Source organism: Mytilus galloprovincialis, chromosome 10 (assembly GCF_965363235.1).
Source record: "Mytilus galloprovincialis chromosome 10, xbMytGall1.hap1.1, whole genome shotgun sequence".
Taxonomy (NCBI): Eukaryota; Metazoa; Mollusca; class Bivalvia; order Mytilida; family Mytilidae; genus Mytilus; species Mytilus galloprovincialis.
This window is the reverse complement of record NC_134847.1, coordinates 90,596,729-90,624,504: the sequence shown is the minus strand read 5'-3', so window position 1 is coordinate 90,624,504 and position 27,776 is coordinate 90,596,729. Positions and strand designations below refer to the sequence as shown.

General features: G+C 33.4%; 1 protein-coding gene across 1 annotated transcript; it reads left to right on the top strand.

Moving 5' to 3' along the window:
• The first annotated feature begins 695 nt into the window (after positions 1 to 695).
• LOC143048740 (uncharacterized) lies at positions 696 to 27,776 on the top strand. Its single transcript, XM_076222606.1, has 9 exons — positions 696 to 814; positions 10,357 to 12,081; positions 14,243 to 14,328; positions 22,474 to 22,637; positions 23,455 to 23,572; positions 24,824 to 24,931; positions 25,202 to 25,349; positions 26,843 to 27,092; positions 27,640 to 27,776. Exons 2-8 carry the CDS (start codon positions 10,428 to 10,430, stop codon positions 27,058 to 27,060), a joined length of 2,496 nt encoding a protein of 831 aa, XP_076078721.1. The 5' UTR covers positions 696 to 814; positions 10,357 to 10,427; the 3' UTR covers positions 27,061 to 27,092; positions 27,640 to 27,776.

The following is a 27,776-nucleotide window of genomic DNA, read 5'->3' as shown; positions in this document are numbered from 1 at the left end:
TTATAATCCTTTTATTTTTCTGTCAAGAAATAAATGAATAAACTATGTCCTTTTACCTTTTACCAGTAAATCTATTTCACTCCTTTTTAATCTGTACGTTTTAAGATATTTTGACTAACATTATTATATGCTTAATGTACATAAAATAGTAGGTGTAAATATTTTTATGTTAGTTTTTACATTAAAAAACGGTTTTAGGACAACGATAATCTTTTAAGGATTGTATATATTCTAATCTGGTTTGCTCCATATTTTTAAACAGTAATAAATAAAAATAAGGTTTTTTTTCTGTTACCGTGTGACACGGGTGCTCCGTTGCGGAGGAATTTACTTAGAGAAGAAGATAACATTTACAGATTAGGTCACATATTCACTTTTTAGATAATTCACTTTTTAGATAATTAAATTTACAAAATGAAAAAAGGCCAAGATTTTGGTCTTTGACCTTTAGGAATTCGCCTTTATATCTTTAAGGATAATTTGACACTAATTTATTCACTGTGTAGTATGAGTCCGCTTCTGGTAGTTATAATAATTTCATAAAAAATAGCATTATCTCTAACAAATTCTCATTCTTATTAAAAACATGTAGGCCTAGGCCTGTGCCTAAAATATTTATCAAATGTTGCTCTAGCCTGGTTGCAAAAGGCAAAGCGAAGATAAATCTGGATATTTCCGAATGATTATTTTCTGAACTCCATGACCCATTTCTTTTCCCAGTCCCGTTGATGGGTTACGTTATGGATTCTAAGAATTTCAAGGTTCATGAACATGTGAAATGCTGGCAGGTAAAAGGTTGACAACAAGGTGCTAGGTAAGTTCACATTAACTAGCCTAATTAGGTTTTGTAGAATTGGTGGTTCTTCGTAAAAGCAAACGAGATGTCATATGATTAAAAATTAGTTGGGAATTCCCACAACGTCAACAACAATATTATTAAATCGCCTCGTATACACAGTTATAGCATGTATTTTCGGCATTATAGGGTTGTTACTGTTAGTGCCATGCTGTTCAGCTTTCTCTCTTCCTTCTATACATTTCATTATAGATACATCTTTGGACTTTTTTCGTTATTAAAACTTAAAAGGTGACGAAGCATGGGACATTCTAGACCGAATAATCTGTCTCTTGTGTGGGTACATTTGTCATTTCATATTTTCTTTTCATCATTTGGCTATTTATTATTTTTTTTTTTTTGTGTCCACACGTGTGGACACAAAAAAAAAAAAAAAAATAATAAATAGCCAAATGATGAAAAGAAAATATGAAATGACAAATGTACCCACACAAGGGACAGATTATTCGGTCTAGGGACATTCATGACCCCCATTCATGGGCCATCAAACTAGTTAAATTTATAATGGTAGCGGTAAAAATACCTGGACTTGCATTAAATAAAACTCCATAAAAAAGGGGGGCTGGGTCCTGAGGACTCCCTTATGTGGGTCTCAAACAGGTCTAAGCATGACACAGGATTTGCTGATTTTTTTAAGCGTGAAAGTTGAATAATACACCTTATCGCTATTTGTCCTCCATTGCTGGATATCACACAGGTTCCCATAAAATGTTGACGTCATAAAACAAAATATCTGATGCCACAATGGAAAAGTGATTGTTGTTGACGTCAAAAGTTCAAGCAGCCGGGTCAGCCGGGATTAGCGATAAGGTGTATTAAGCGTGAAAACAGGAAACAAAGTCTGGAGGGACAGAGAAACTTACATGCGCTATTATGGCAACGAGAACCAGGATATGGGATTCTCACTAAACAATACGTGGAGGGTGGTAAAGGGGGGTACTGAACACGGAAACATGTGAAATAAAAATCACAAAAACGTAGCACGAAAAATGAAAATCAGGAAAAACGAGGCACGAAAAATAAAATTGTAAATATTAAGGAAAAAACTACCAGAAGTTATTACTCAGCCGTTCTTGGAGATCATGTAGTCATTATTAATGGACATGAAGTCCTTGCGGTCATGCATGCTTCAGAAGGTATTATAACACACTGACTTTGAATTTGTTCGAATTTACTTTTTAATCAAATGCGGAACAATGCAAGCACGAGAAATTAAGAGCACAGACACGAAACACAGAAAATAAATTAGGGGAAATACGAAGCACTCACATCGAACCAAACACGAGAAAACGAGATATAAAACACGAAAACACTTGAAATTAAAAGGACGAAAACATTGCACAAAAATAACCCTTTACCACCCTCATAAGTGGGATCCAGGATCAAACATCCCCAATGATACCCCCTTAATCCGCCTCTGTAAAAATCTAATACAGTCCAGACATATTTAGTAAAGCAAACTTATGAGTCAAGAAGAATTACACTCATAAGTCATAGTCAGACATGTCAGAGTAAGAAATAAAAAAACATAATATTATTTAACCTACCCAATTTATATAACTTACCGGTAAGTCTTATTAAAGACATGAAAGACAGCATATTACGGATGCCATCACAAGTTTGTTGACCATATGGAATAACCGTTTCACAGATGATATCAGATATGTTCCTTATGTCGTAACTATAATACCCTTCCCCCTAAGAACATGAAGAATGTGAACTACTGAATTAGACTATTTACCAGATTTGTAATAACATAAACAACACAACGGATGCCACATGTGGAGCAGGATCTGCTTACCCTTCCGTAGCACCTGAGATCACGCCAAGTTTTTGGTGGTGTTAGTGTTGCTTAGTCTTTAGTTTTCTATGTTGTGTCTAGTGTACTTTTATTTGTCTGTTTGTCTTTTTATTTTTAGCCACATGTCAGTTTATTTTCTATCTATGAGTTTGACTCTCCCTCTGGTATCTTTCGTCCCTCTTTTATCATGTTATGGCAGGGGCGGATTCAGGATTTTAGGTGAGGGGGTGCACAAACTTATATTTTGCCAAGTGGAGCAAGTCGATAACATTTTTTGGGGTAAAATTACAGGGGTTAAAAATTCCACTAGCCCGACGCCCGGGACTAGATCAATTACGCCTCGGGCAGTTTAAATGTGTAACCCGATATGCCCGACGGACTAGTAACACAAAATTCTTCACGTTTCCAATATAGAAAGTGGAAAATCCCTTCATCACTATTCTATGTTAGCCAATCCGATTCAATTAAGTCATCCGGGATTCCAAGAATTTGAACTGGTTTGTACAGGTCCTGTTGTACATATTTTAAAAATAGAAAAACAACTCTGGCTGCTCGGTATCGTATGTTGATTGCAATTCTAGTACTTTAAATATTGATTTCTCATACCATGGCCTGGGGTATTGTACATTGCTGATGCCGAGATTTTCAATTAACGGTATTTGGGGGTATGATGTATTGATCGGTATTGACCTGTCTTGTCGCACAGCTCTTGAGCACGAAACCATGCAACAAAATATTTCTTAATATTTCAATACGGGAACCCCAGGAACTTTATCCGTTTCAAAACGAAAAACTGTAGATGAAGGGGGTAATGAGACTGACAAAAAATGCCAAATACGACAGGGAAAAGTGGAAATGTTTTTATAGTGTCTAATAATTAACGGTACCAATTTTGTTGCACCAGATGCGCATTTCGACAATACATGTCTCTTCAGTGATGCTCGTGGCCAAAATATTTGAAAGTCCAAAAAGTATAGCCAAATCCGTGAAAGGAATCAGAGCTTTGCATGAGGGAGATACATTCCTTAATTTATAATAATTTATAATATTTTGTAACAGCAAATCTTAATAACACAAAAAATTCGTATGTTCATGCCAGTAACGAAGTACTGGCTACTGGGCTGGTGATACCCTCGGGGACTAATAGTCCACCAGCAGAGGCATCGACCCAGTGGTAGTAATAAAATTAACGGTACCAATTTTGTTGCACCAGATGCGCATTTCGACAATACATGTCTCTTCAGTGATGCTCGTGGCCAAATTATTTGAAATCCAAAGCTTATATAAAAGATGAAGAGCTATAATCCAAAAGGTCCAAAAAGTAAGACAGGAAGCCTGCCAAGTCTTTATCGCGAGATTCACACATTTTCATGCTAATTTGGAAGCATTTGCCTTTGATCTATTGTTTTGTATTTGATCTTTACAATTTGGCCAAAAACTCACGCATTTACCATATTTACTACCTGTAAAAAAAGTTGGCAGAACTAGGACACAATGATTCCTCTGGCAAGGTTGGCTGTTGGTGATGAAAAAAACAGACGATGCTCTTTAAAAATTGCCGTTAATTGCCCCAAGCACGCAAATAAAAAGTCTGCTTTGAATGTGGGAACAACTAAATTAGGTTAAGCACCAACAGAATAAATAGCAGAATAACAAAAAATATGAAATACAGTGTATAACATGTATAATGTCTTCTTCAAAACAAAGGACACACATTTTGTATTAGGCAGCAAACTCTTGATTTTTACGGCATACTAGGGCTAGCAGGTCAGTTTTGATGGACTAGCAGTTCTTCCAACAGGGCTAGTGAAATCCTGCTGCCAACAAGTCTTGGGCTAGTTAGCTGTTACAAAAAATTTTAACCCCTGAATTAATGAAATATTCTTCTAAAGTGAATGCAATGTAAATATGAGAAATATTGTCATGATTGTGTGGTAAAATAAGCAAGAAATTAAACCGCCTAAATCCACCCTTGAAAACAATCTACAATCACCATAATTAACAAGAAATCTGTGAGCCTCTATTCATTAAGACTATCCCCATATATTTCATAATGAATGCAAAAATAACATAATAGATTTGTATGCGTCCTAGTGGATCCTCTAAACCAAATATCAAGTGACTGACCGACAGATAGGCAGACAAAGGTAAAACAATTTGTTCCTGCAAAGAACCTCTGAGTTCTGATTTCAAGGTCTCTTACAAATTAAAAAGTCGACAACCAAACACCTATAACTTACGCACTTTAATTAAGGGATTGATATTGAATATATATATATGAGTTAATTTATAAAGCTACAGTTATGCAGCTGCAGTCCCAAACAGATGCTGAAGATAATTTGAACATTTTATTTTGATTCTGTAATTCCTCTGCAAACCAATCTACAATCAAGACACCAGCACTTTTTATACCACCGAGTTGGTCGTATATTGGTGTCACCTTGGCGTCGTCGTCTGCGTCGTCCGAATACTTTTAGTTTTCGCACTCTAACTTTAGTAAAAGTGAATAGAAATCTATGAAATTTTAACACAAGGTTCATGACCACAAAAGGAAGGTTGGGATTGGTTTTGGGAGTTTTGGTCCCAACATTTTAGGTAGCACTCCACAGTTAGGTGTGTAGTTTCGCATTTTGGCCCCTGTGGATTTTCCAAATATGAGAGCTAGTGTGCAATAAAATTCATTTTTGGATAGCTGAGTATTAAAATAGCCTTTGTATTGGGTTTATATGAACATCAAGATTATGTAATGTATGTTATATAGGCTGTTTTCTGTATGACAGTCCATATTTGCATGTCCCTTCCATACATTGGTCCGGCAATTATTGTAATGTTTTTTTCCAACTTTTTATCGCACGAACTTTGTGATTGGATTTTACGAAAAAATGAGGCGAAAGACACCCATTTTTTATTTGATCATTTAGAAAGATTTATAAAAACAGTTTCTAAAAAGGTATCACTCAAAGGCATTGAAATTCTAGTTTGATCCAAATTTTGGAGGGATATGTGACGTGTCCACCCGCAGGGCTTCCAAAAAATATTTGAGCCAGCCGGACATTTCATATCTGATCCCGATTTTAATCCCTTAAGACTTAGTCACAAAAGGCAATTATGGTAATCAGATGGCCATTCCAATGATTGACATTACATTAAAAAAACGATTTTAAACTTTACTTTGATATGATATGAATTTGATGTTAGGATGTTACTGTTAAATTGGCAGTGCATCATTCAAAGTGTGCACATCAGCGTGCTCATATCTGCCATAGACTTTTTTTCCACCCCCCTTTTTGCAATATTTTATGGTAAATAAATGCAGAATGTTGCCATGGATACACATAAAAGGAATTTATTTTCACTCTTTTAACTTTTGAAAATCAAATCTATGGAATAAACTGATTACATACATATGCACATGTACAACACAAACAGTTAGGTTAATGTATTAGAAATCCAGGAATAGGAGATGATAAAACATTTTGTGGCCCATTCTTCATTTTATTTTCTAACTGTGGAGTGCTACATTGTACCTTAGGAATTAGGGGCCAAAAAGGGCCCAAATAAGCATTTTTCTTGGTTTTCGCACCATAACTTTAGTATAAGTAAATAGAAATCTATGAAATTAAAACACAAGGTTTATGACCATAAAAGAAAGGTTGGGGTTGATTTTGGGAGTTTTGATCCCAACAGTTTAGGAATAAGTGGCCCGAAGGGTCCAAAATTAAACTTTGTTTGATTTCATCAAAAATTGAATAATTGGGGTTCTTTGATATGCCGAATCTAACTGTGTATGTAGATTCTTAATTTTTGGTCCCATTTTCAAATTGGTCTACATTAAGGTCCAAAGGGTCCAAAATTAAACTTAGTTTGATTTTAACAAAATTTGAATTCTTGGGGTTCTTTGATATGTTGAATCTAAAAATGTACTTGGATTTTTTTATTATTGACCTAGTTTTCAAGTTGGTCCAAATCGGGGTCCAAAATTAAACTTTGTTTGATTTCATCTAAAATTGAATAATTGGGGTTCTTTGATATGCCGATTCTAACTGTGTATGTAGATTCTTAATTTTTGGTCCCATTTTCAAATTGGTCTACATAAAGGTCCAAAGGGTCTGAAATTAAACTTAGTTTGATTTTAACAAAATTTGAATTCTTGGGGTTCTTTGATATGCTAAATCTAAACATGTACTTAGTTTTTTTATTATGGGCTCAGTTTTCAAGTTGGTCCAAATCGGGGTCCAAAATTAAACTTTGTTTGATTTCAACAAAAATTCAATATATGGGGGTTCTTCAATATGATGAATTTAACCATGTATTTAGATTTTTAATATTTAGGACCGGTTATCAAATTGGTCCATATTGAGGTCTAAAGGGTCCAAAATTGAACTTTATTTGATTTCATCAAAAATTGAATTCTTGGGGTTCTTTGATATGATGAATCTAACAATGTATTTAGATTTTGGATATTGGAATACCACAAAGGGATGGTATAGGAATTGTCTTTGGGAGTTATGGCTCAAACCGTTAAGGAATAAGATGTAAAAAAGGGGGGAAAAGGGTTTCCAGGTTAATGGACAATTACTAAGTACAAAACATAATTTAAAATCAGTGTAAGGTTGGGAATTGAAACTCATTTTAATATCTCACCTAAACTGCTCTTAAATTATGTATATTGGAAATTTTCCAAAAACTTTATTATTAGTAAATTCCATTGGAAATTTGCCAAAAACTTTAGGTTAGGCCTAAAAAAAAAGATATGTGTTTCCGGTAACATCATTTTAAAAAATAGGGTCGGTAGGTCGGAATTTTTTTTTTTTTTTTTGACATCGTAAATGAAATCCGGAAAATTATCATGTTTTTTCCAAGTCCGGATCCGTAATTAGTTTCAAAAACCAGAAGTGTGCCATTTGCAATGTTTTTGAAGCACCTGCTGTGCAAATTTCTTGGATTTTAACCTATTTGGAATACCTTTTGACATTAATAAAATGTTTTACTGGCTTTCTATGCAAGAGGAAGCAAGAGAGAAAAAATATTATGTCATCTATCAGAAGCCTGTGTCAAAAACAGGGTCGGTTGATATATTTTTTTTTTTTTTTTGGAAGATCCAATAAAAAAGTTAGGGTCGGGGCTAAAAAAACAGGGTCGGTCGGGTTACCGGAAACACGGATCTTTTTTTTCTCTGCCTTAATGAACTTCACTGGAAATTTGCCAATATAAAATGTTGCATTGGAGTTATCTTTCTTTGTCCAGAATAGCAGTTAAATCAACTTAAATCATGACTGTATGACATTTTATATTTTATGATGTATTTAAATGAGTAGTTATTGTTGAAAACTCCATTAGAAATTTGAAGTGAGATTATTTTTGGAATAGGGAAAGGGGGAGGTAAAAAAAAATTGATGGGGTTTAATTTTTCTTATTTCAGAAATGAAAATGAAAATTTCTTCAAATATCAAAGGATTAATATTCAACATCATAGTGAATTGCTCAAAAACAAAAAAAACATTTTAAGTTCATTAGACCACATTCAATCTGTGTCAGAAACCTATGCTGTGTCAACTATTTAATCACAATCCAAATTCAGAGCTGTATCCAGTTTGAATGTTGTGTCCATACTAGCCCCAACCGTTCAGGGTTCGACCTCTGCAGTCGTATAAAGCTGTGCCCTGCGGAGCATCTGGTTATAAACTTATCTATATAGTAATATCAGGTAATATCTAAAATAAACCTTGGGGTGGGGGTGCACACCAGCCATGCTCCTGCCTGAATCCACCCCTGCTATGGTACATGTATAGTACAGCAGTGATGTCGATGTGTGAATATTTTTTTCCCCAGACAATAACTTGAGGAAAAGTGTATGATCTCTATGAAATTGGACCACAGTGACCCCAAACCATGCAAAAGGAAGGTTGGAATGATTTTGTGGGTTATTACATTAACTATTTATTAACTGAATTGTGGGCCAAAAAGGGGCAAAAAAGAAACATTTTCCTGGTTTAAAAAAAAACATAAAGACAATAATTTGAGTGTAAGTGTATGGATTTGTATGAATTTGTATGACAAGGTTCCATACCATAAAAGTAAGGTTTGATTGAATTTGGGGGTTATGGTTGAGGAATATAGGACAGAAATGGGAAATAACAATTTAAGCAGCTTGTCTGTTCCATTCTCATTTTTATGCACTCTTACTTGTCAGTGTATCGAACATGTAATCTACATCACTTCAAATTTAATTGCATTCCTTTCATCACCGAAGGGTACAGAATGCAAACAGGATAATAAAAAAAAGGTTGCAGATGCTGATGGCATTTCCAGCTACTAACCATGAATTTCACAAACCTTTATTAACACATTTCAATGTCTTATCTGTGAAGAAAAATCTATGTATTAGATACTAAAGATTTGATGATATTTAAGTAAAATTTAAAAATGTTTTTTGACAATTTTGTTTGCTTTTTATACAAATATTCACCTATTTTCATAATTTTGAAAGAATTCAATTAGTGATTTTTCAGATAATAAATGCATTAATTTTATTTTTCAGTTATAGTTTAACATGTTTAACAACTAAAGTTGTATGCACAATTTTAGCAATATATATGTGACATGTTCCATTTACTGAAACTTGACCCAGAAACCGTTTATACATGTATAGTGTCTTTAAATCTACAAACACAGCTGATATTTGTACACACTAAACATGCTAAACAGATATTGTCTTAATTTATCAGTCAACAGTTCATTTGTACATATAAAAAAGAAGATGTGGTATGATTGCCAATGAGACAACTGTCCACAAGAGACCAAAATGACACAGACATTAACAACTATAGGTCACCGTATGACCTTCAACAATGAGCAAAGCCCATACCACATAGTCAGCTATAAAAGGCCCAGATAAGACAATGTAAAACAATTTAAACAAGAAAACTAACGGCCTTATTTATATAAAAAATTTAACATAAAACAAAAATGTAACACATAAACAAACGACAACCACTGAATTACAGGCTCCTGACTTGGGACAGGCACCTACATAAATAATGTGGCGGGGTTAAACATGTTAGCGGAATCCCAACCCTCCCCCTAACATGGGTCAATGGTATAACAGTACAACATGAGAACGAACTATAAAAATCAGTTGAAAAAGGTTTAACTCATCAGATGGACAAAAATACAAGTTGACGTGGCCGGGTACTTATACATCAAAACACAAAATGACACAATGAACAGATCTGAGAGTACTCGCAGTTATCTGACAGCTAGTTCAAAGCCACAAACAACTAATAAAAAAATCATGCATCTAAGACTAAACTATCAATCTGTACACATCCAACATCCAATAGATTTAGTGTAAAGACTTCATAAACTGCCAGAGAAAAACATGACCTTGTGTACATGTATGTGTTTCCCATCCCAATCTTTCAATTTGTTATTCAATGAAATCGATATGATGTAAACACAGACCTTAATGAGGACCCCAAATTAATCTGTGATGTAAACAGTAATTTGACATACCTGTTCGCTGGCAACAGGATCAGGATACCAGGAGAGTATAAAGGTCTAGTATACATATGTCTCTCATGTTGTCTGTACAGCTGTAATGGTATAGTAGAAAGGTTGATCATGTTGAATGTTGAATTGAACAATTGCAATTTGTAATAAATAAATTGTGCATACAACCTTTATTGTGTATTTGTAGATTGATAGCAATGTAGTGGATGTTTTACTGGACTCCTGCAAATAACATGTGGTCACCTTGGACATAGAGAAATGGCTCAAAAATTGAATGTTGTCAATCGTCCAGCATTACTGGCAAATCAGATATCGGTGGCTGATGAAGATTTGTTTGGAAGTGGAGAGTATGATTCAGATGATCAGGAGGGAGGCAAATCCACTGATGAGGTGTTAACCAATGAACAGGTTCTTGATGAGGTCTTTCAGCCAACCAATGACCCTGTTGTAAGGAAATCAATTGATCAGGTTGATGAAGTCTTCACTCAGACAAATGAAGATCTTGTGATAGCGCCTGGAAATGACGATGTATTCATGAGGAATTCTGACCAAGTGGTTCCTCATTCTGACAGTCAAAATAGTAGTGACGATAGTAACTCAAGTGCTCAACTCAGACGTGAGATTTATCATAGATCACGGGAATCTGACAACTTAGAAGACACAGGAATTAGAAGATCACTTAGTTTACCTGATATTGTTCCTAAAGGATTAGAAAATGAAACCGACAGTTTCAAAAGTCGTAGACAGAACCTGTCAGATAATTCACCGGACGTTGTCAGTTCATCTTCCAACAAGTCAAGTACAGCTAGTTCTAACGAACCAGTGCAATCAATTGCCACCACCAAAGAACAAATATCTATCTTACGACAGAATAGCCAAAAAAATCCAAAATTGTCACGGTCTGTCAGTTTCAGTTTAAATGAGAAAAAAAATGAAGACAATTCTATTGAAAGTAAAACTGATGATGACGACAGCTCCTATGATGCAGATAGAAAGAGACGTGAGTTCCGCTCCAGTGGCTACGGTACAGGAGATAGTGACAAGGCTAGCTCTGTTCAATCTCAGCTCAGTCAGGGATCAGTTTTTGATGGGGGGAGTTTTAATCAGGATGGTTCAGAACATGAGGAAAGCAATACTGAACATCAAGGAGCAAACAGTGCTAAAAAAAGAAAAAGTTTTGATGAACAGAGAACCAGTTTAGACCATCAGATATCAGATCAGCTTGATGGTAGTTGTAATCCTTGTAAAGAAGACAATCTTGCTGGTTTGTTAAGTCCAAGTAGTAATGAATCTGACAGTGAAAAAATAACTGTAAAAAGTGGAAACAAACACAAACAATATGATTTAATACCAAACTTAAGTGCAATAAGTCAATCATCATTAACGATAGACACACCTCCTATTAATGGTGGATCTAAAGATAGCCATTCAGGCAGCAGTTCATCAGTTCAGTCAACCAATCAAAACAAATCAAGTCAACCATCCATTCATATCTCATCTAGTGAGGATAGTAATTCCTCCATACAAATACCAAACTTTGATGTATTGTTAAACGATTGTCGGAACAGTTCTAGTGGATCATCTTCTGACACATCAGACTCTCTCAAACATGTACAGAAAAAATACTGTAAAACACGAGATGAACTGAAATCTCAATCTCCACCAGCATTTGCCACATGCCTCCCTCAATCACCCATTCATGAATCAGTAGATACCGGTATCTTCAGTAGAACCACAGCATCAGAGACGGATCAGAGTCACATGATGTCTTCAGGGGTGGATTATTTCGATTATAGAAGTTGTAAAGATTATATGACAAGAGAGATCCTACAGCAACAGAACATCAGTGAAGATCTCAAGTTAGAATTGATAGAAAGTCCTATAACACCAAGTCCCAGGGATTACACTTATGGTAAATATTATTAAGTTCTCAAGTTAGAATTAATAGAAAGTCCTATTACACCAAGTCCCAGGCATTACACTTATGGTAAATATTAGTAAGGTCTCAAGTTAGAGTTGATAGAAAGTCCTATTACACCAAGTCCCAAGGGATACACTTATGGTAAATATTATTAAGTTCTCAAGTTAGAATTAATAGAAAGTCCTATTACACCAAGTCCCAGGCATTACACTTATGGTAAATATTAGTAAGGTCTCAAGTTAGAGTTGATAGAAAGTCCTATTACACCAAGTCCCAAGGGATACACTTATGGTAAATATTATTAAGTTCTCAAGTTAGAATTAATAGAAAGTCCTATTACACCAAGTCCCAGGCATTACACTTATGGTAAATATTAGTAAGGTCTCAAGTTAGAGTTGATAGAAAGTCCTATAACACCAAGTCCCAAGGGATACACTTATGGTAAATATTAAATGTATTAGTAAGATCTCAAGTTAGAATTAATATAAAGTCCTATAACACGAAGTCCCAGAGATTACACTTATGGTAAATATTAGTAAGATCTCAAGTTAGAACTGATAGAAAGTCCTATAACACCAAGTCTCAGGGATTACACTTATGGTAATTATTAATAAGGTCTCAAGTTAGAATTGATAGAAAGTCCTATTACACCAAGTACCAATGATTACACTTATGGTAAATATTAGTCAAATCTCACGTTAGACTTGATAGAAAAACCTATAACACTTAGTCCCAGAGATCACACTTATGGTAAATATTAGTAAGACCTGAAGTTAAAATTGATAGAAAGTCTTATAACACCAAGTCCCTGAAAGCTTATTAATGTATAAATTACTTGTAACAGGCTATTATTTGAACTTGGAATTATTTTTAATTATGGAATTTGCATAGTTTCTTGTGTTTAAATTTTTTTAATAAATTCCATGTTTATTTGGTATTACATTTGTATAATCTTTTGAGCAGTAAATAACACTTTCCATACAATGTATTCTGGTTAGATAGTGTTGTGCGCGGCACAGTACATTCTATTGAAAATATACTATTTTCTTAGTAATAGAAAGTGTTGTGTGCAGCACAGAACATTTCAGTACAGATTAAACATGGAATTTATTAAAAATTTCAATAACAATAAATCAAGCAAATTCCATAATTAAAAATAATTCCAAGTTCAAATAATAGCCTGTTTTGTGTATCAATATCAAAAGAACATCTTAAAGGGGCACTAGCTACGAGATTTATAAAAAATCTAAAGTTTGATTTTTTTCTGTTCAATCAATAATGAAAGTGAAATAGTGAAATTACAATTCGCTTTTTGCAGCCAAAAAGGTTCAATTTTGTAAAATTACGCTAAGAAACATTGATAATTAGTCATTCACTTGCAAGTGAATGAGACGACCTCTTTAAATCCGTATTCATGTGAACTTCAATTTAACCCCTAGCTAGAGATTGACAATGCATGCATTGTACGTGTACTGGTTATTTAAAGAAAAAGAATGTCAACAATGAAAGTGAAACTACGGTATATCATTTGATTACTAATTGGATCCACATAAAATCATTCTTATATGGTTAAAAACAATGAGAAACATCTGTTTTTAATCTATAAAATAAAATCAAACAGACCTATAAAAATCCAATTGCATGTGTTGGTTTAATCTATTCATATCTTTATTTATGTTTACATCGCTTATATGGTCATCTGAGGTCAAATCTATAGTAAATTAGATGGCATCTGGACTAAAATACACACGAAACGACATATTATCTACCCCATGATCTGTAAACTTATTTTAGACTTTTGATAGTTTGGATAAATGTTTTACATAGTTATAAATCAAATATGAGAATTTGAGTCAAATCGGTGGCCATGAATTTTACAGCATTAACAACTGACGGTTATCTCCCTTTCAATATGAAATATTGGAAATAGGTTTGATAAGACATACACATGTGATAGGATACTCAAAAGTAATCTGTTCCCTGTGGCATAATTTGTAAATGAAGTCTTGTGACATGTTATAGGGTGGGTTTAGATTATTGTCTAGCATTGAAATATATATAGTCATATACATGATATAGATATATTGCCTTTTATAAATTTGTGGTGTTAGTTTCCTGGCACTGTTTCTTTATTTGTTTCCCTCTATTTCAGTGATACAGCCCAGAATAACATCAGACACTGTAGAGAAGTCATCCAGGTGTAGAGATGTACATTGTAGTTTTAAATTCTGTTTGAAGGTAACTTTTATAGCTGTTTCAATGTCCTTAAATACAATTGTTTGAGATTTTTATGCCCCACCTACGATAGTAGAGGGGCATTATGTTTTCTGGTCTGTGCCTCTGTTCGTCCGTTCGTCCGTCTGTCTGTGTGTCCGTTCGTCCGTCCACTTCAGGTTAAAGTTTTTGGTCAAGGTAGTTTTTATACGACCGCAAAAAATTTTAATTTTTTGGTCGTATATTGCTATGTCGTCTGCGTCGTCGTCGTCGTCGTCGTCGTCGTCGTCGTCGTCGTCCGAATACTTTTAGTTTTCACACTCTAACTTTAGTAAAAGTGAATAGAAATCAATGAAATTTTAACACAAGGTTTATGACCACAAAAGGAAGGTTGGGATTGATTTTGGGAGTTTTGGTCCCATCATTTTAGGAATTAGGGGCCAAAAAGGGCCCAAATAAGCATTTTCTTGGTTTTCGCACTATAACTTTACTTTAAGTGAATAGAAATCTATGAAATTTTGACACAAGGTTTATGACCACGAAAGGAAGGTTGGGATTGATTTTGGGAGTTTAGGTCCCAACGGTTTAGGAATTAAGGGCCAAAAAAGGGCCCAAATAAGCATTATTCTTGGTTTTTGCACAATAACTTTAGTATAAGTAAATAGAAATCAATGAAAACAAAAGGAAGGTTGGGATTGATTTTTGGAGTTTTGGTCACAACAGTTTATGAATTAGGGGCCCAAAGGGTCCAAAATTGAACTTTGTGTGATTTCATCAAAAATTGAATAACTAGGGTTCTTTGATATGCCGAATCTAACTCTGTATGTAGATTCTTAATTTTTGGTCCCGTTTTCAAATTGGTCTACATTAAGGTCCAAAGGGTCCAAAATTAAACTTAGTTTGATTTTAACAAAAATTGAATCCTTGGGGTTCTTTGATATGCTGAATTTAAAAATGTACTTAGATTTTTAATTATTGGCCTAGTTTTCAAGTTGGTCCAAATGGGGGTCCAAAATTAAACTTTGTTTGATTTCATCAAAAATTGAATAAATGGGTTCTTTGATATGCCAAATCTAACTGTGTATGTAGATTCTTAATTGTTGGTCCAGTTTTCAAATTGGTCTACATTAAGGTTCAAAGGGTCCAAAATTAAACTAAGTTTGATTTTAACAAAAATTAAATTCTTGGGCTTATTTGATATGCTTTATCTAAATATGTATTTTGATTTTTGATTATGGGCCCAGTTTTCAAGTTGGTCCAAATCAGGATTCCATATCAAGTATTGTGCAATAGCAAGAAATTTTCAATTGCACAGTATTGCACAATAGCAAGAAATATCTAATTGCACAATATTGTGCAATAGCAATTAATTTTCAATTGGAGTTATCTTTCTTTGTATAGAATAGTAGTTGATAATATATGTTGGAAATTTGCCAGACATGACTATGATGTCATTTTCTATTTTTATTTGCCAATAACTTTATGTAAATAACTTCATTGGAAATTTGCCAATATAAAATGTTGCTGATGAAGCTTTTTTTCCTTATCTTATCTAAAATGTTTTTAGATAATGTATGTTGGACATTTGCCAGACATGACTATGATGTCATTTTCTATTTTTATTTGCCAATAAATTTATGTAAATAACTTCATTGGAAATTTGCCAATATCAAATGTTGCTGATGAAGTTTTTTTTATTGTTTTATACAAGGATTTGTCTTACTATACAAATCCTTGTTTTATACAATAAACAATGTATATTCACTTTTACTACCAACCAATCTTTACCATTCAGTGATAACAAGCACTTTATTTTACATTTTAATATTTTATGATGTATTTAAAAGAGTAGTTATTGTTGCAAACTCCATTAGAAATTTGAATTGATATCAGTTTTGGAAAAAGGGAAACGGGGATGTGAAAAAAAGGGGGAGGGGTTTAAATTTTTCTCATTTCAGATTTCATAAATAAAAAGAAAATTTCTTCAAACATTTTTTTGAGAGGATTAATATTCAACAGCATAGTGAATTGCTCGAAGGCAAAAAAAACTTTTAAGTTCATTAGACCACATTCATTCTGTGTCAGACACCTATGCTGTGTCAACTATTTAATTTTAGATTTAAAAAATTTGAAGAAGAAATCTTTAATTGATTTTTAAAATCTTGACATTTGTTTTGTATAAAAAAAAAAAAACCCATGTAATGTCAAAAGTTTGATCACAATCCAAATTCAGAGCTGTATCACGCTTGAATGTTTTGTCCATACTTGCCCCAACTGTTCAGGGTTCGACCTCTGCGGTCGTATAAAGCTGCGCCCTGCGGAGCACCTGGTTGTTCAATCAACTTGAAACTTAGTACACATGTTCCCTATGATATGATCTTTCTAATTTTAATTCCAAATTAAAGTTTTGACCCTAATTTCACGGTCCACTGAACATAGAAAATGATAGTGCGAGTGGGGCATCTGTGTACTTGGGACACATTCTTGTTCTCTCCATTTTTCCAAACATTTTTAGCAAAATTATTGAAAGAAAAACCCTATTCATGCTATTTGTGTAATCAGCTCCAGTCATCAAGGCCATGCATAGTTTATGATCCAAATTCACAAAAGTTGCACACCTATTGAAGTTATACATCTCCAACTATATAGTCATTTAAAAATTTATGAAAGATATGTATAATATTTTTTAAAGTGTTTAGTATTGACAATCTTGAACATTCTGTTGCAACCTTACCATTTTGAGTCTTTGATGCTTTTCTTTAAACAGAATCTGAAATTTATACCCTATGTTTATAACCAGATAATACAGAGCATCATCATGATGATTGAATTTGGGTTGCTTCACGTTTACTGTTCATTAGTTATGTCCCTTTATAAATGTAAAAATTGTCAAAATTTGCTTGGATGGCTTCTCTTTAACTGTTTTCTAGCTACCCCATTACTGTTTGTTATTGAATATTGAGAGCACTTAAAACCATTGAGCCATCTTCTATGAAAGTCTACAGAAACAAAATAAATCAAAGATTCAAAGGAAAAAATCCAATCATGCTCTTGCATATTTACAAGCCGGTTAACAGTGTTCCAGACACGCATTCTTCTTTTAGATAAACCAGTTGTTCTCGTTTGAATTGTTTTACATTTGTCATTTCTGGCTCTCTTAAAGTTTGGGATGCTGTTTGGGTTTTCCTCATTTGTGAAGGCTGTATGGTGACATTTAGTTGTTAATTTGTACGTCATTTGGTCACTGGTGAAGAGTTGACTCATTGGTAATCATACCACATCTTTTATTTTTTATATAGAGTGTACTTTGAAGGGTAATTGATATTGTATAATGATAAAAAAAAATGAAAAAAACCAAGATATATACATTTATTTTTGTAATGTGTTACAGTGACATACAGCTAACATTTAACATGAACATCAGAATGATATAATATTGTCTTGTTTTGTATGTTAAATGTTAAGATATTTAAAGAAAACTTATTTAACATCCCATAATATTCGTTTTGTACAGCTGTCCAGTGTGAGAACTGTCTTCACATGACCCTGTATAACATCCTATATACAACACTGCAAAGGGTCCTTCCATTGTTATGGCCAGAGATCTTGGATATTCTATACCTATGTCTTTGGTATTGTAGGTGGTCAGTAGATGACCAGTGTTGTCCAGTATATGTAGTGTATGATTAAAACAGTCAGCTACAATAACATGGTCCATTGGTGTGGTTATAACTGACCGAGGATTGAACCTTATTTCAAAATTGATGGAAGGAGGTCCTGTGTAATTATTGATGACAACTACTTCACCTAACACAACTACTCTTGGATTAGAATATGGTTATAGACCAAATAGTTCCATCAAATATAAGTTTCTTGTTTTCATCCTCTTCATACCTTGTTAGATATTTACCATCTTTATCCATAACAACAACCACTTTACCTCCACCTACTATCACTCTGCCATCTTTAGTTACATGAACACTAGTGATATAAGACAGTTCTACAAAGTATACAGAATCAGACACTTTATTAGATTCAGCCTTGATCTGCTTCAGTCTTGATCCCTCTATAGCCAGTAGGATGTCATTGGAAGGTGTAACAGCTATATCATATATACCTCAATGTTAAAACTGGAAATGACCTTCACCTTATCCCCTACTAGTTTAACATTCTGTAGGGCTGTTGGAGTTGTAAAGAGATGGAAACCTTCCTCCATATCTCCATTACCAATCCATAATGAACCATCTAGGGATACTGCTAAAAACCTGATGTTCACCATTTTGGTCTTGTATTCTTTAATGTTTATCAGTTCAACATTAGTTTGAGAACTTGGTTCTCCTGCTGGTGATTGACCAGACATTTCTTTGTCCTGTTGGTCTACACCCTTGCTTTGTTGACCTACATTCTTTATATCTATGATTCTATGGTTCTTTTCCGACTTGAATTTAGAATGTACTTTATCAGTACATTTACTACACATCAATAAGTCACAGTCAAGACACTTCCATTTTACTTTAGGATCTCCTACACATAACTGACATTGTACAGGACATTGTCCTTGTGGTAGGGACATTGCCATATTTATGAAAAAATAGTCACACAGCTCTCTTTCATAAACTGTTATTCAGTAATAACGTATAACATATATGAGATAAGATCATTATTTATTATATGAATAAAACTAGTTTTGTTTAATGTCAATAAGACAGTAAATCAAATACATGCACAAAACTTATCAATGATGGAATTTAACAAGTTTTCTGGTGTATTTATATCGACCATTTACCTACAATAATTATAGAATCATGAATTTATTTTAGTTATGGTTTTTATATAGAGGACATAATTCTCCTTTAAAACTAAGACCATAATTAGGTTCAGTCTGTGGTTAAAAAATTTCAGTCAACAATAATTTTGTCAAAACCTTCAAGGAAATTTAGACAGAAACTTGTTTATGACCATAGTACAGTTTCAGGAGCCAAATTTTTAAATACATTTATTTTCATTTTTCCGTACTTTACTGATAAATGGACATAGATTTTTTTTACAGCATGTATTGTAAACAAGAATATTCAGTCTGGATGTAAATTTGTTACACATTAATTATTTTTTACAAAACTTTGATGTCTGACAGAAGCCTTTTACTGATTAAGAGACATACATGTGACAGAGTTGTTAAATCATAACTAGAGAATTGAATTTAATAATAAATTTTATTTAGCTGGAGTATGGGTCTCATAACTTGAGATTTTTTATTGACAAACTTATCGCTGAATTCCGTGTTCATTCTGAATAAATAATCAATGAATTCAATTATCCTTCGGTGCTCTTGACTGAGTATCTTGGGTTGCTGGAAAGTTTACTTTGAAAAAAATAGAGTGTTCAAAGTGTTGTTTAGTCACATGTTGAATATTTTTCTCTATTTGAAATCTTTGGTTAGTTAACCCTTTACTCCATAATGACGCCTTTTGACGCCTATGTAATGCATCAGTTAAAACATTCTCCTATGAAAAATCTGTATCAGACTTGATAAAAATTTGTATCTAATATAAAAAGGATAGTCATGAGAATATACGACTGGAATTTCATTGATGAAATATTTGTTTTCCCAATGCATTAAGACTTTAAACCTGATGATTTTTTTTTATTGAAACAATCCTATGCGAATCAAGTATGTAAAAAAAATAATTCTATGGAGGAAAGAGTTATTCTATAAGTATTTTTTTTTTTTTTTAAAGATAATAGTATGATTATTAATCTATTTTATCTGCATTGTTACTACTGTGGATTCATTATTATTCGTTGTATACCAATTTTTGTGGTACATTTAGTGAACCAGGAAATTACATGTTCCAATGAATTAAATTTAGAATTGAAATGGGGAATGTGTCAAAGAGACAACAACCTGGCCATAGAGCAGACAACAGCTGAACCCAAGTTCACCAATTGGTCTTCAATTCACTAGAAACTCCCACACCCAGAGGAGTCCTTTAGCTGGCCCCTAAACAAATATTTGTATTGTAATGAATATTGTATTTTGGTATTCTCCCCCTTTTCAAGAATTTATATCATGTATATGTTTTTGTATGTATTTACAGTTATAGCAATAGTGTTATCATTTACTTCGCTCTTTTTTAAGGTGGGGTTAACAAGTTTCATACTTCATATATATGGTTGTCAGTTATAATTAGTCAGCCCACTGTTTTTAAAGGTTGTTCTTTGTTTCATAATTGTTATTTTACTATTAATGACAGACATATCCTGTTTTGTTGACCTAGATTGCAGAGCCCTACCAGGTGCCCTACCAGCCCTACCACTGGAGCTGTAGTGCCCTACCAGGTGCCCTACTTGCCCTACCAAGTTATGTGTCACTTTTTCATTGGTTAAGAGAGTTAATTGTTTTATGATTATTCAGGTTAATTGGGGGAGTATAAATAGGGGGTTAGGCATTATTTTAGCAGTAGTTAGAAGACAAGGGTTTTGTAGTCTGCAGGGTGAATTTATTGTAATACCGTCCGTATACTATGCATTGTTAAGTTGCGTATATTCCACATGTCTTTTTAATACAAGTTGAACTTATCATAGACTTCGAGTTTCTTTTAGTTATACACTACTCAAGGATCCATTTATAATTTATGTGACCAGGAACATTCTCAGGACAACACTACCTGAAACTTAACAATACTTGGAGAATAAACCTGAGAGAAAGCGGAGTACTACAGGAGTATTAGGAAATTGCCATCACTTTCATTCGTCGTCGTCAGGTTCGGGCATTCCTAGTTCTTCCTGTTAGTCGACCGTCCTCTCCGTTTTTCGTCACAGTATGTTAGTTCAGTGATAATAGACGTCATACTAACTCTGAATTATACACAAGAAACTAAAATTAAAAATCATACAAGACTAATAACAAAGGCCAGAGGCAAAATTTTGGCGGGGTTAAACATGTTTTTTGAGATGTCAATCCCCCCCTTTACCTCTAGCCAATGTAGAAAATACAAACACACAACAATATACACAGTAAAACTCAGTTTAAGAGAAGTCCGATTCTGATGTCAGAATAGGTAACAAAAGAAACTAAATAAATTGACAAAAATACATAAATTAACAAAGGACTACTAGTAGTTACTGACATGCCAGCTCCAGACCTCATTTAAACTGATTGAAAGATTATGTCTTCATCATATGACATATTTTCTATTGGATTGTACACATACTGTAAATTCAGAAATTATTGCATGCTTTTATTATTGTGATTTTGTCATTTTAGACTTAAATGAGATTTTAATTTTTACTATTTTTGGAAAAATCCTGCTTAATTCATATAAAATATTTTAAAATGTGAGTTTAAATTATTGCTTTACAACTCTGTCGCAATTTTAGCAATAATAAAAACCTCACAATTATTTCTGGATTTACAGTACTTCGTCAATACCACGAAATTAAATATCCGCAGACTTGCAAGTTTTCTTTAATCCACGAAAATTGGTACCCACGAAAATAAGTATCCACAGTATGTGAAATATTTGTCCATTTTCATGACTTTAAAATCATAGTGAATACATTTTAGCTAATTTTGATATTTATGCATGGTTGAAAAAGTTATTTGTAATAGAATATTTTACTCCAAAGACCTTAAGAGAGGTGGTGTGTTTCATTTGATGTTGAGTATAGTTACATATACTATAAGTTATATGGTTCGCTACTGACCCCATACAGATCCATAGAGGGTTAGAAAAATCCATAGGGGGTGAGGCCGGAGGTCGAGTCCCCTATGAATTTTATTCACCCTCTATGGATCCGTAGGGGGTCAGTAGTTAACCGTATAACGAATTTATCGGACGCTGGTCTTTTTCTGCGGTGTTTTGTTGAAAAATAAACAATGAAACACAACAACATTAATAGATGACGTTGCCATTAACGCGTCATGAACCCCATATGAAACTTACTAACCCCATACGGTCTCATAGGGGGTCACCACGTGACGGCATTTAACCAATCACAACGTGATAATTCATCTGTGGTCCGATAAATTGTGATATACTACCATCTCAAACACAGTGAACTTGCTACATACAATTAACAAGGACATTTTACATGCTTTACTATGTTCTAGAAAGTAAAATAAAACCAGGTAACTGCATACCTATATCATGTGATTATTCTTTTCAGGTAAGAGAAGGTTTTATAGGTCTTAATCATACTCTGGATGGACAGTGGCCATATGGATGCTGCCCAGATGTCAATGATTTATGTTATAGCCTGGGTAAACATTCAACAGCACCATGTGATGAGCTCAAGTGTGCAGTAAAGTGGTGTTACTTCCTGTCTGCCGAGTAAGTATCCATGGTAACAGCATCATGTGGTAATTTAAAATGTCCACCATTCTTCTTTTGTAATTGCCTCTTGTTTAGGAGCACTAGGATGTGACCGATAAATTTTATTAAAAGTGTCTGTACATATTTTAACACATTTTAAAATCCTTTGTAAAATAAGAATGAACATGCACAGTATCTTACACCATAATGTCTGAATATCCAGTGTATATAAAAAAAAAAGAAGATGTTATATGATTCCCAAGAGACAACACTCCTCATGAGACCAAATGACACAGACATTAACATGAGAGTTTACTTTATAGCATCAATATAGGGACTTTATCAGTAATGTATAATAGTTCACAATGTTACTATTTTAAAATCTCAAAATATTTATTTGATTCTTTGACTAATTTTGCTTTTATATAGTGTTAGCATCTCCTTCCTGCTGAGTCAATTTCTATATAAGTAATTATTTCAGTCTGTCCATTTTTCAAAAAATGTTATGAGTAAAAGTATTCATAAGTCATGAATATTTTAGTACAATTTACCATCAATTTTAGTTGTAAGATTATTTGTGAAAAGAGCCCCTTAATTGGGTTAACAGAATAGAGAATAATGGCATTTAAATTTGTTTTGCCTATACCAAAAAAACAACCCTCAAAATTAGCACCCAAGGAATGATAATCAATCTACAGAAAGTAAAATTTTATGGGCTTTTATAAGCAATTTTAAAAGTGTTAAAGGTCACAGGTCCCTTCAAATGAGTCATCAGGTTGTAAAGTCAGATTTGACCATGTTAGAGCCACATGATTGAAATATATTTTTTTTGAAGGTTTTCTGACCAGCCAAGAGGAGAGTTTGTTTACAGAGCTCTGAAGAGACATTATGATACACCTGTAATGTCAGCTACTGCATTTCCTCCAAATCTAAAACCTCATAAATTCTATAAGGTATGTGCTATTTTATACCCTATGCGTCGGGTATAATGTTTTGAACTTTCCGTCTGTCTGTCTGTCTGTCTGTCTGTCCGTATCAGCTCTCTTACATTTATAGTTTGCTCCAACAGAATGTTATGAAACTCATACACAATACTTATTCCCACAAAACACAGATCAGATTTGAATTTTGGTGGTATCACTTAAAAGGGCTCTAGAGTTATGTCTCTTTACAATTTGAAAAAATGCTGAATTTTTGGTTTCCTTTCTCTAAAGTTTGCCTCAGCTAAATGATATGAAACTTATACACAATGCTTGTTACCACAAAATACAGATCAAGGCTGAATTTTTGGTTTCCATTCTCTAACTTAAGTTTGCCTCAACCAAATGTAATGATACTTATATACACAGTATTTATAATAACCACAAAACTCAGATCATGTACAAATTTATAAGTACTGATTATCAGGTTGTGTGCATATTGATATCATAAAATATCAGCTGTGAGTCACAATATTTAGGTTTTTGTTGAGTGAGCGCAGCTGACGAGATCAAAAAGCCTTCATATTATGAATATCAATATGCTGATAACCTGATAATCAGTACTTATAAATTTGTACTTGATAACTTGATAATCGATTTATCGGGCTGTATTTGAATCTTTTGGAAGTGTTTTCTTTGTTTCACTAGCAAACCATAAGATGACTTCAGGTCAAACTTACCAACGGTGGTTCAAACATTTTGACGTCGCTTATATGTCCAGGTTAAAGTTATTAAGGCTGGGGCAACCTATTCTACGTTACAGCGTGATATAGACAGTGGGACGACTGATAAATAGAAATACAAATATTACCAATCATATTATCAGGGCAAAAAATTAGGAATGCCAAAAATTCATAGAATTTGAATACTGGAAACCTTTGATGATGATGCAAGCAACAATAAGTTGTGTACCTCCTTCAACAATGAACAAACCTAGTATTGATTGATTGGTGTTTTAACACCACTTTCTACACTAATGTGCTATTTTGTGGTGGTCAGTTTTTATTGGTGAAAGAAGCGAGAGTGCATGGTGAGAAGCACCAACCTTCAGTTGAAAACTGGCAATCATAGTCAATTAAGATCCTACTCACAACATCAGTATGGCAGGCTAACGATACAGTTGTGAGATGTAACAGAGACCCCAAAATACCTATTAAATAGTAAATTAAAGATTCCTTTCTCTTATAAAAAAAACTTGTAACTTTTCTTTCCATGATTTTTCAGTTAGATGAACACTACAGACGAGATCATGCTAAATATGGGGAAACCATGACAACTTTTGGTGACTATGGCAATGTATACATGATGGATGATTTAACAGTTATTAAAAAGGTAAATAAATAAAATGATCTGAATTCAAATTGTTCATAAAAATGGATGTTTTAACTAGAAAATAACAAACATGCAGCTAAAACAACCTCAGAGATGTGTTAGGCATAGAATACAGATTGATTTCTAAATTTTTCTGTTCATACTATATTTTGTTATTCCTCTGCTCAAGCTTACAGATAAACTTTTACAGTCTTTTCAATCAACAGGTAGAATGATTTTCTTAAAATAATTAAATCAAAACATATTAAATTTGAATGTGTGATTTTGCAGGTAAAATTCCAGAATTATGATTGTGACATTGACAATACAGTATATAAGAAATTGTTCAACAGACAACATAAACACATCGTAGATCATATATGGGCTGCTGTCTACAATGATATCGAGGAAATTCATATCTGTACCACATTCTTTAGAGGTAGGCAACACATATGTACCACATTCTTTAGAGGTAGGCAACATATGTATCACATTCTTTAGAAGTAGACAACATATGAACCACATTCTTTAGAGGAGGGCAACATATGTACCACATTCTTTAGAGGAAGGCAACATATGTCACATTCTTTAGAGGTAGGCAACATATGTCACATTCTTTAGAGGTAGGTTACACATATATACATTAGTTTTTTTAGCTTGGCAATATATCTGTACCACAGTCTTTAGAGGAAAGTAACGCATCTGTACCACATTCTTTAGAACTAAGTATTTATTCATGTTCAATTCTCCAATTTCCATTCAAAATTTGATTGTTTTAACTTAATTATATTTGGGTCATCATAGGCTTGAGGAAGGTCTTTGATTATTTGATAACTACAAACCAATGGAAACAAGTTATTGATACATATAGAACAATAGCATTATTAGCAAACAAAAATCAAGTGATCCCTCTAGGGTAGGCTGGTATTCAAGCTGATGAAGTCAGTATCAAAAAATAAAATGCAATTACTCCATCAACATTTTGTCTTAAAAAGGTTGGGGCTTTTTCCTTTTTTTTTTGGGGGGGGGGGGGGGGGGGGGGGGAGAATGTGAAATATGAAACAAAATAAATTAGTTATATCAAGCAATAAGTAAAACTATTTTACTCTTCCAAAATGATGTGATAATTGTATGTACATGGTTGTATGAATGTGTATAATTAATTATTATGGATGGACATGAACATGCCTCATTGCCTAATATTGTTGAGTATCAATTCCTGTTCATAATCTTAACAAATATTAAGCAGTAAGATTAAAGGAAAAATGGACAAATTGCCTGATAAAGTTATGTATTACACTGAAAAAAATGTTAACAAATGTTCGTAATTAAGGAGGCTCGCGGGTACAAAAAAATTTTCATTAATTTTTTTTATTTATTACACTATTAGTCATTACTTTATGATACGGTACAAAAATCAACCAGAAAAAATCGATTCGGTTTAGCCCAAGATGACTTTTAAAATGTTTTTATCATTGAAAAAGCTCCAAATTATCTCCCTTTGGTGCAAAAATGCCATTTTTGGCATTAAAATTGAAATATCTTCTTTAACTCATCGGTGACCTATATTTTTTATTATTATTTTCAAATAAGCTTTACATAGCCTAAATAATTGTAAAATTTTTGCGATTCTGTAATTTAGTTCTTTTTTTATTTCGATATTGTCTTTATTTCTCCTATTAGTTCAACAGAAAAAAAGGACATTTACAAAAATGTATGCTTCTTTCGGAAGGCAGATTGTGAGCTTAAATGAACGGTGACCCCATTTTTTTATTTCATTTTTCTATTAAGTAAATGATAAAGTTCGTTTATGAATAAATATAGAGAAATCCTATATTAGGAAAAAAAATGATTTAGACCCGCGAGCCCCTTCAGGTAAAAGAATAAGTAAAGCAAGTCCTGATGGTAACTTTTACTGTGTTTCCTTTACAGGAGGGACATTAGAAGATTTACTGCAGAGCAGAATGTTATTAAACCCGGTTATAGTACAAGAATACCTTCTACAAATACTAGATGCTGTTATTTATCTCCATGATAAATGTGGAATTATCTATCTGTATTGGACTAGTAAGTTATATGTAGGTCGCAGTGACTGTTATAGTACAAGAATACCTTCTACAAATACTAGATGCTGTTATTTATCTACATGATAAATGTGGAATTATCTATCTGTATTGGACTAGTAAGTTATTTATAGGTTTTCAGTGACTTAAACCTTATCATAGTACAAGAATACCTTTTACAAATATTAGATGCCCTTATTTATCTTCATGAGAAGCAAAACACACCAAAGGGACATTTAAACTCATCTGGCAAAAAAACCCATGGCAAAACACACCAAAGGGACATTTAAACTCATCTGGCAAAAAAACCCATGGCAAAACACACCAAAGGGACATTTAAACTCATCTGGCAAAAAAACCCATGGCAAAACACACCAAAGGGACATTTAAACTCATCTGGCAAAAAAAAAAAAAAACATGGCAAAAGACAAAAAATGAAGAAGACAAACAACAATACACAAAACACAACATAAAATTAATCACTGAGTAACAAGAAATCTATCAAAACTTGGGGTGATAGAAGTGTACTGGAAGAGTGAGCTGATCCTGCTCCACATGGGGCTTCTGTTGTGTTTAAAATCACTGGAGAACTGTTATACCAATGCTTTTCAAACTTTTTTTAATACATGATTACTTTTCTATTTCTAAAACCTTTGTTTTTTTCAGCTTCCAATATGTTGTTCCTGGACCCAGTCAGAAAACATATCCTAATATCAAACTTGTCTCTCTCCGTACCCAGTAATACAGACTTTGATGTTGGATATATCAAGCAGTCCTTGCCCCCATGTCTTACACCCCCAGAG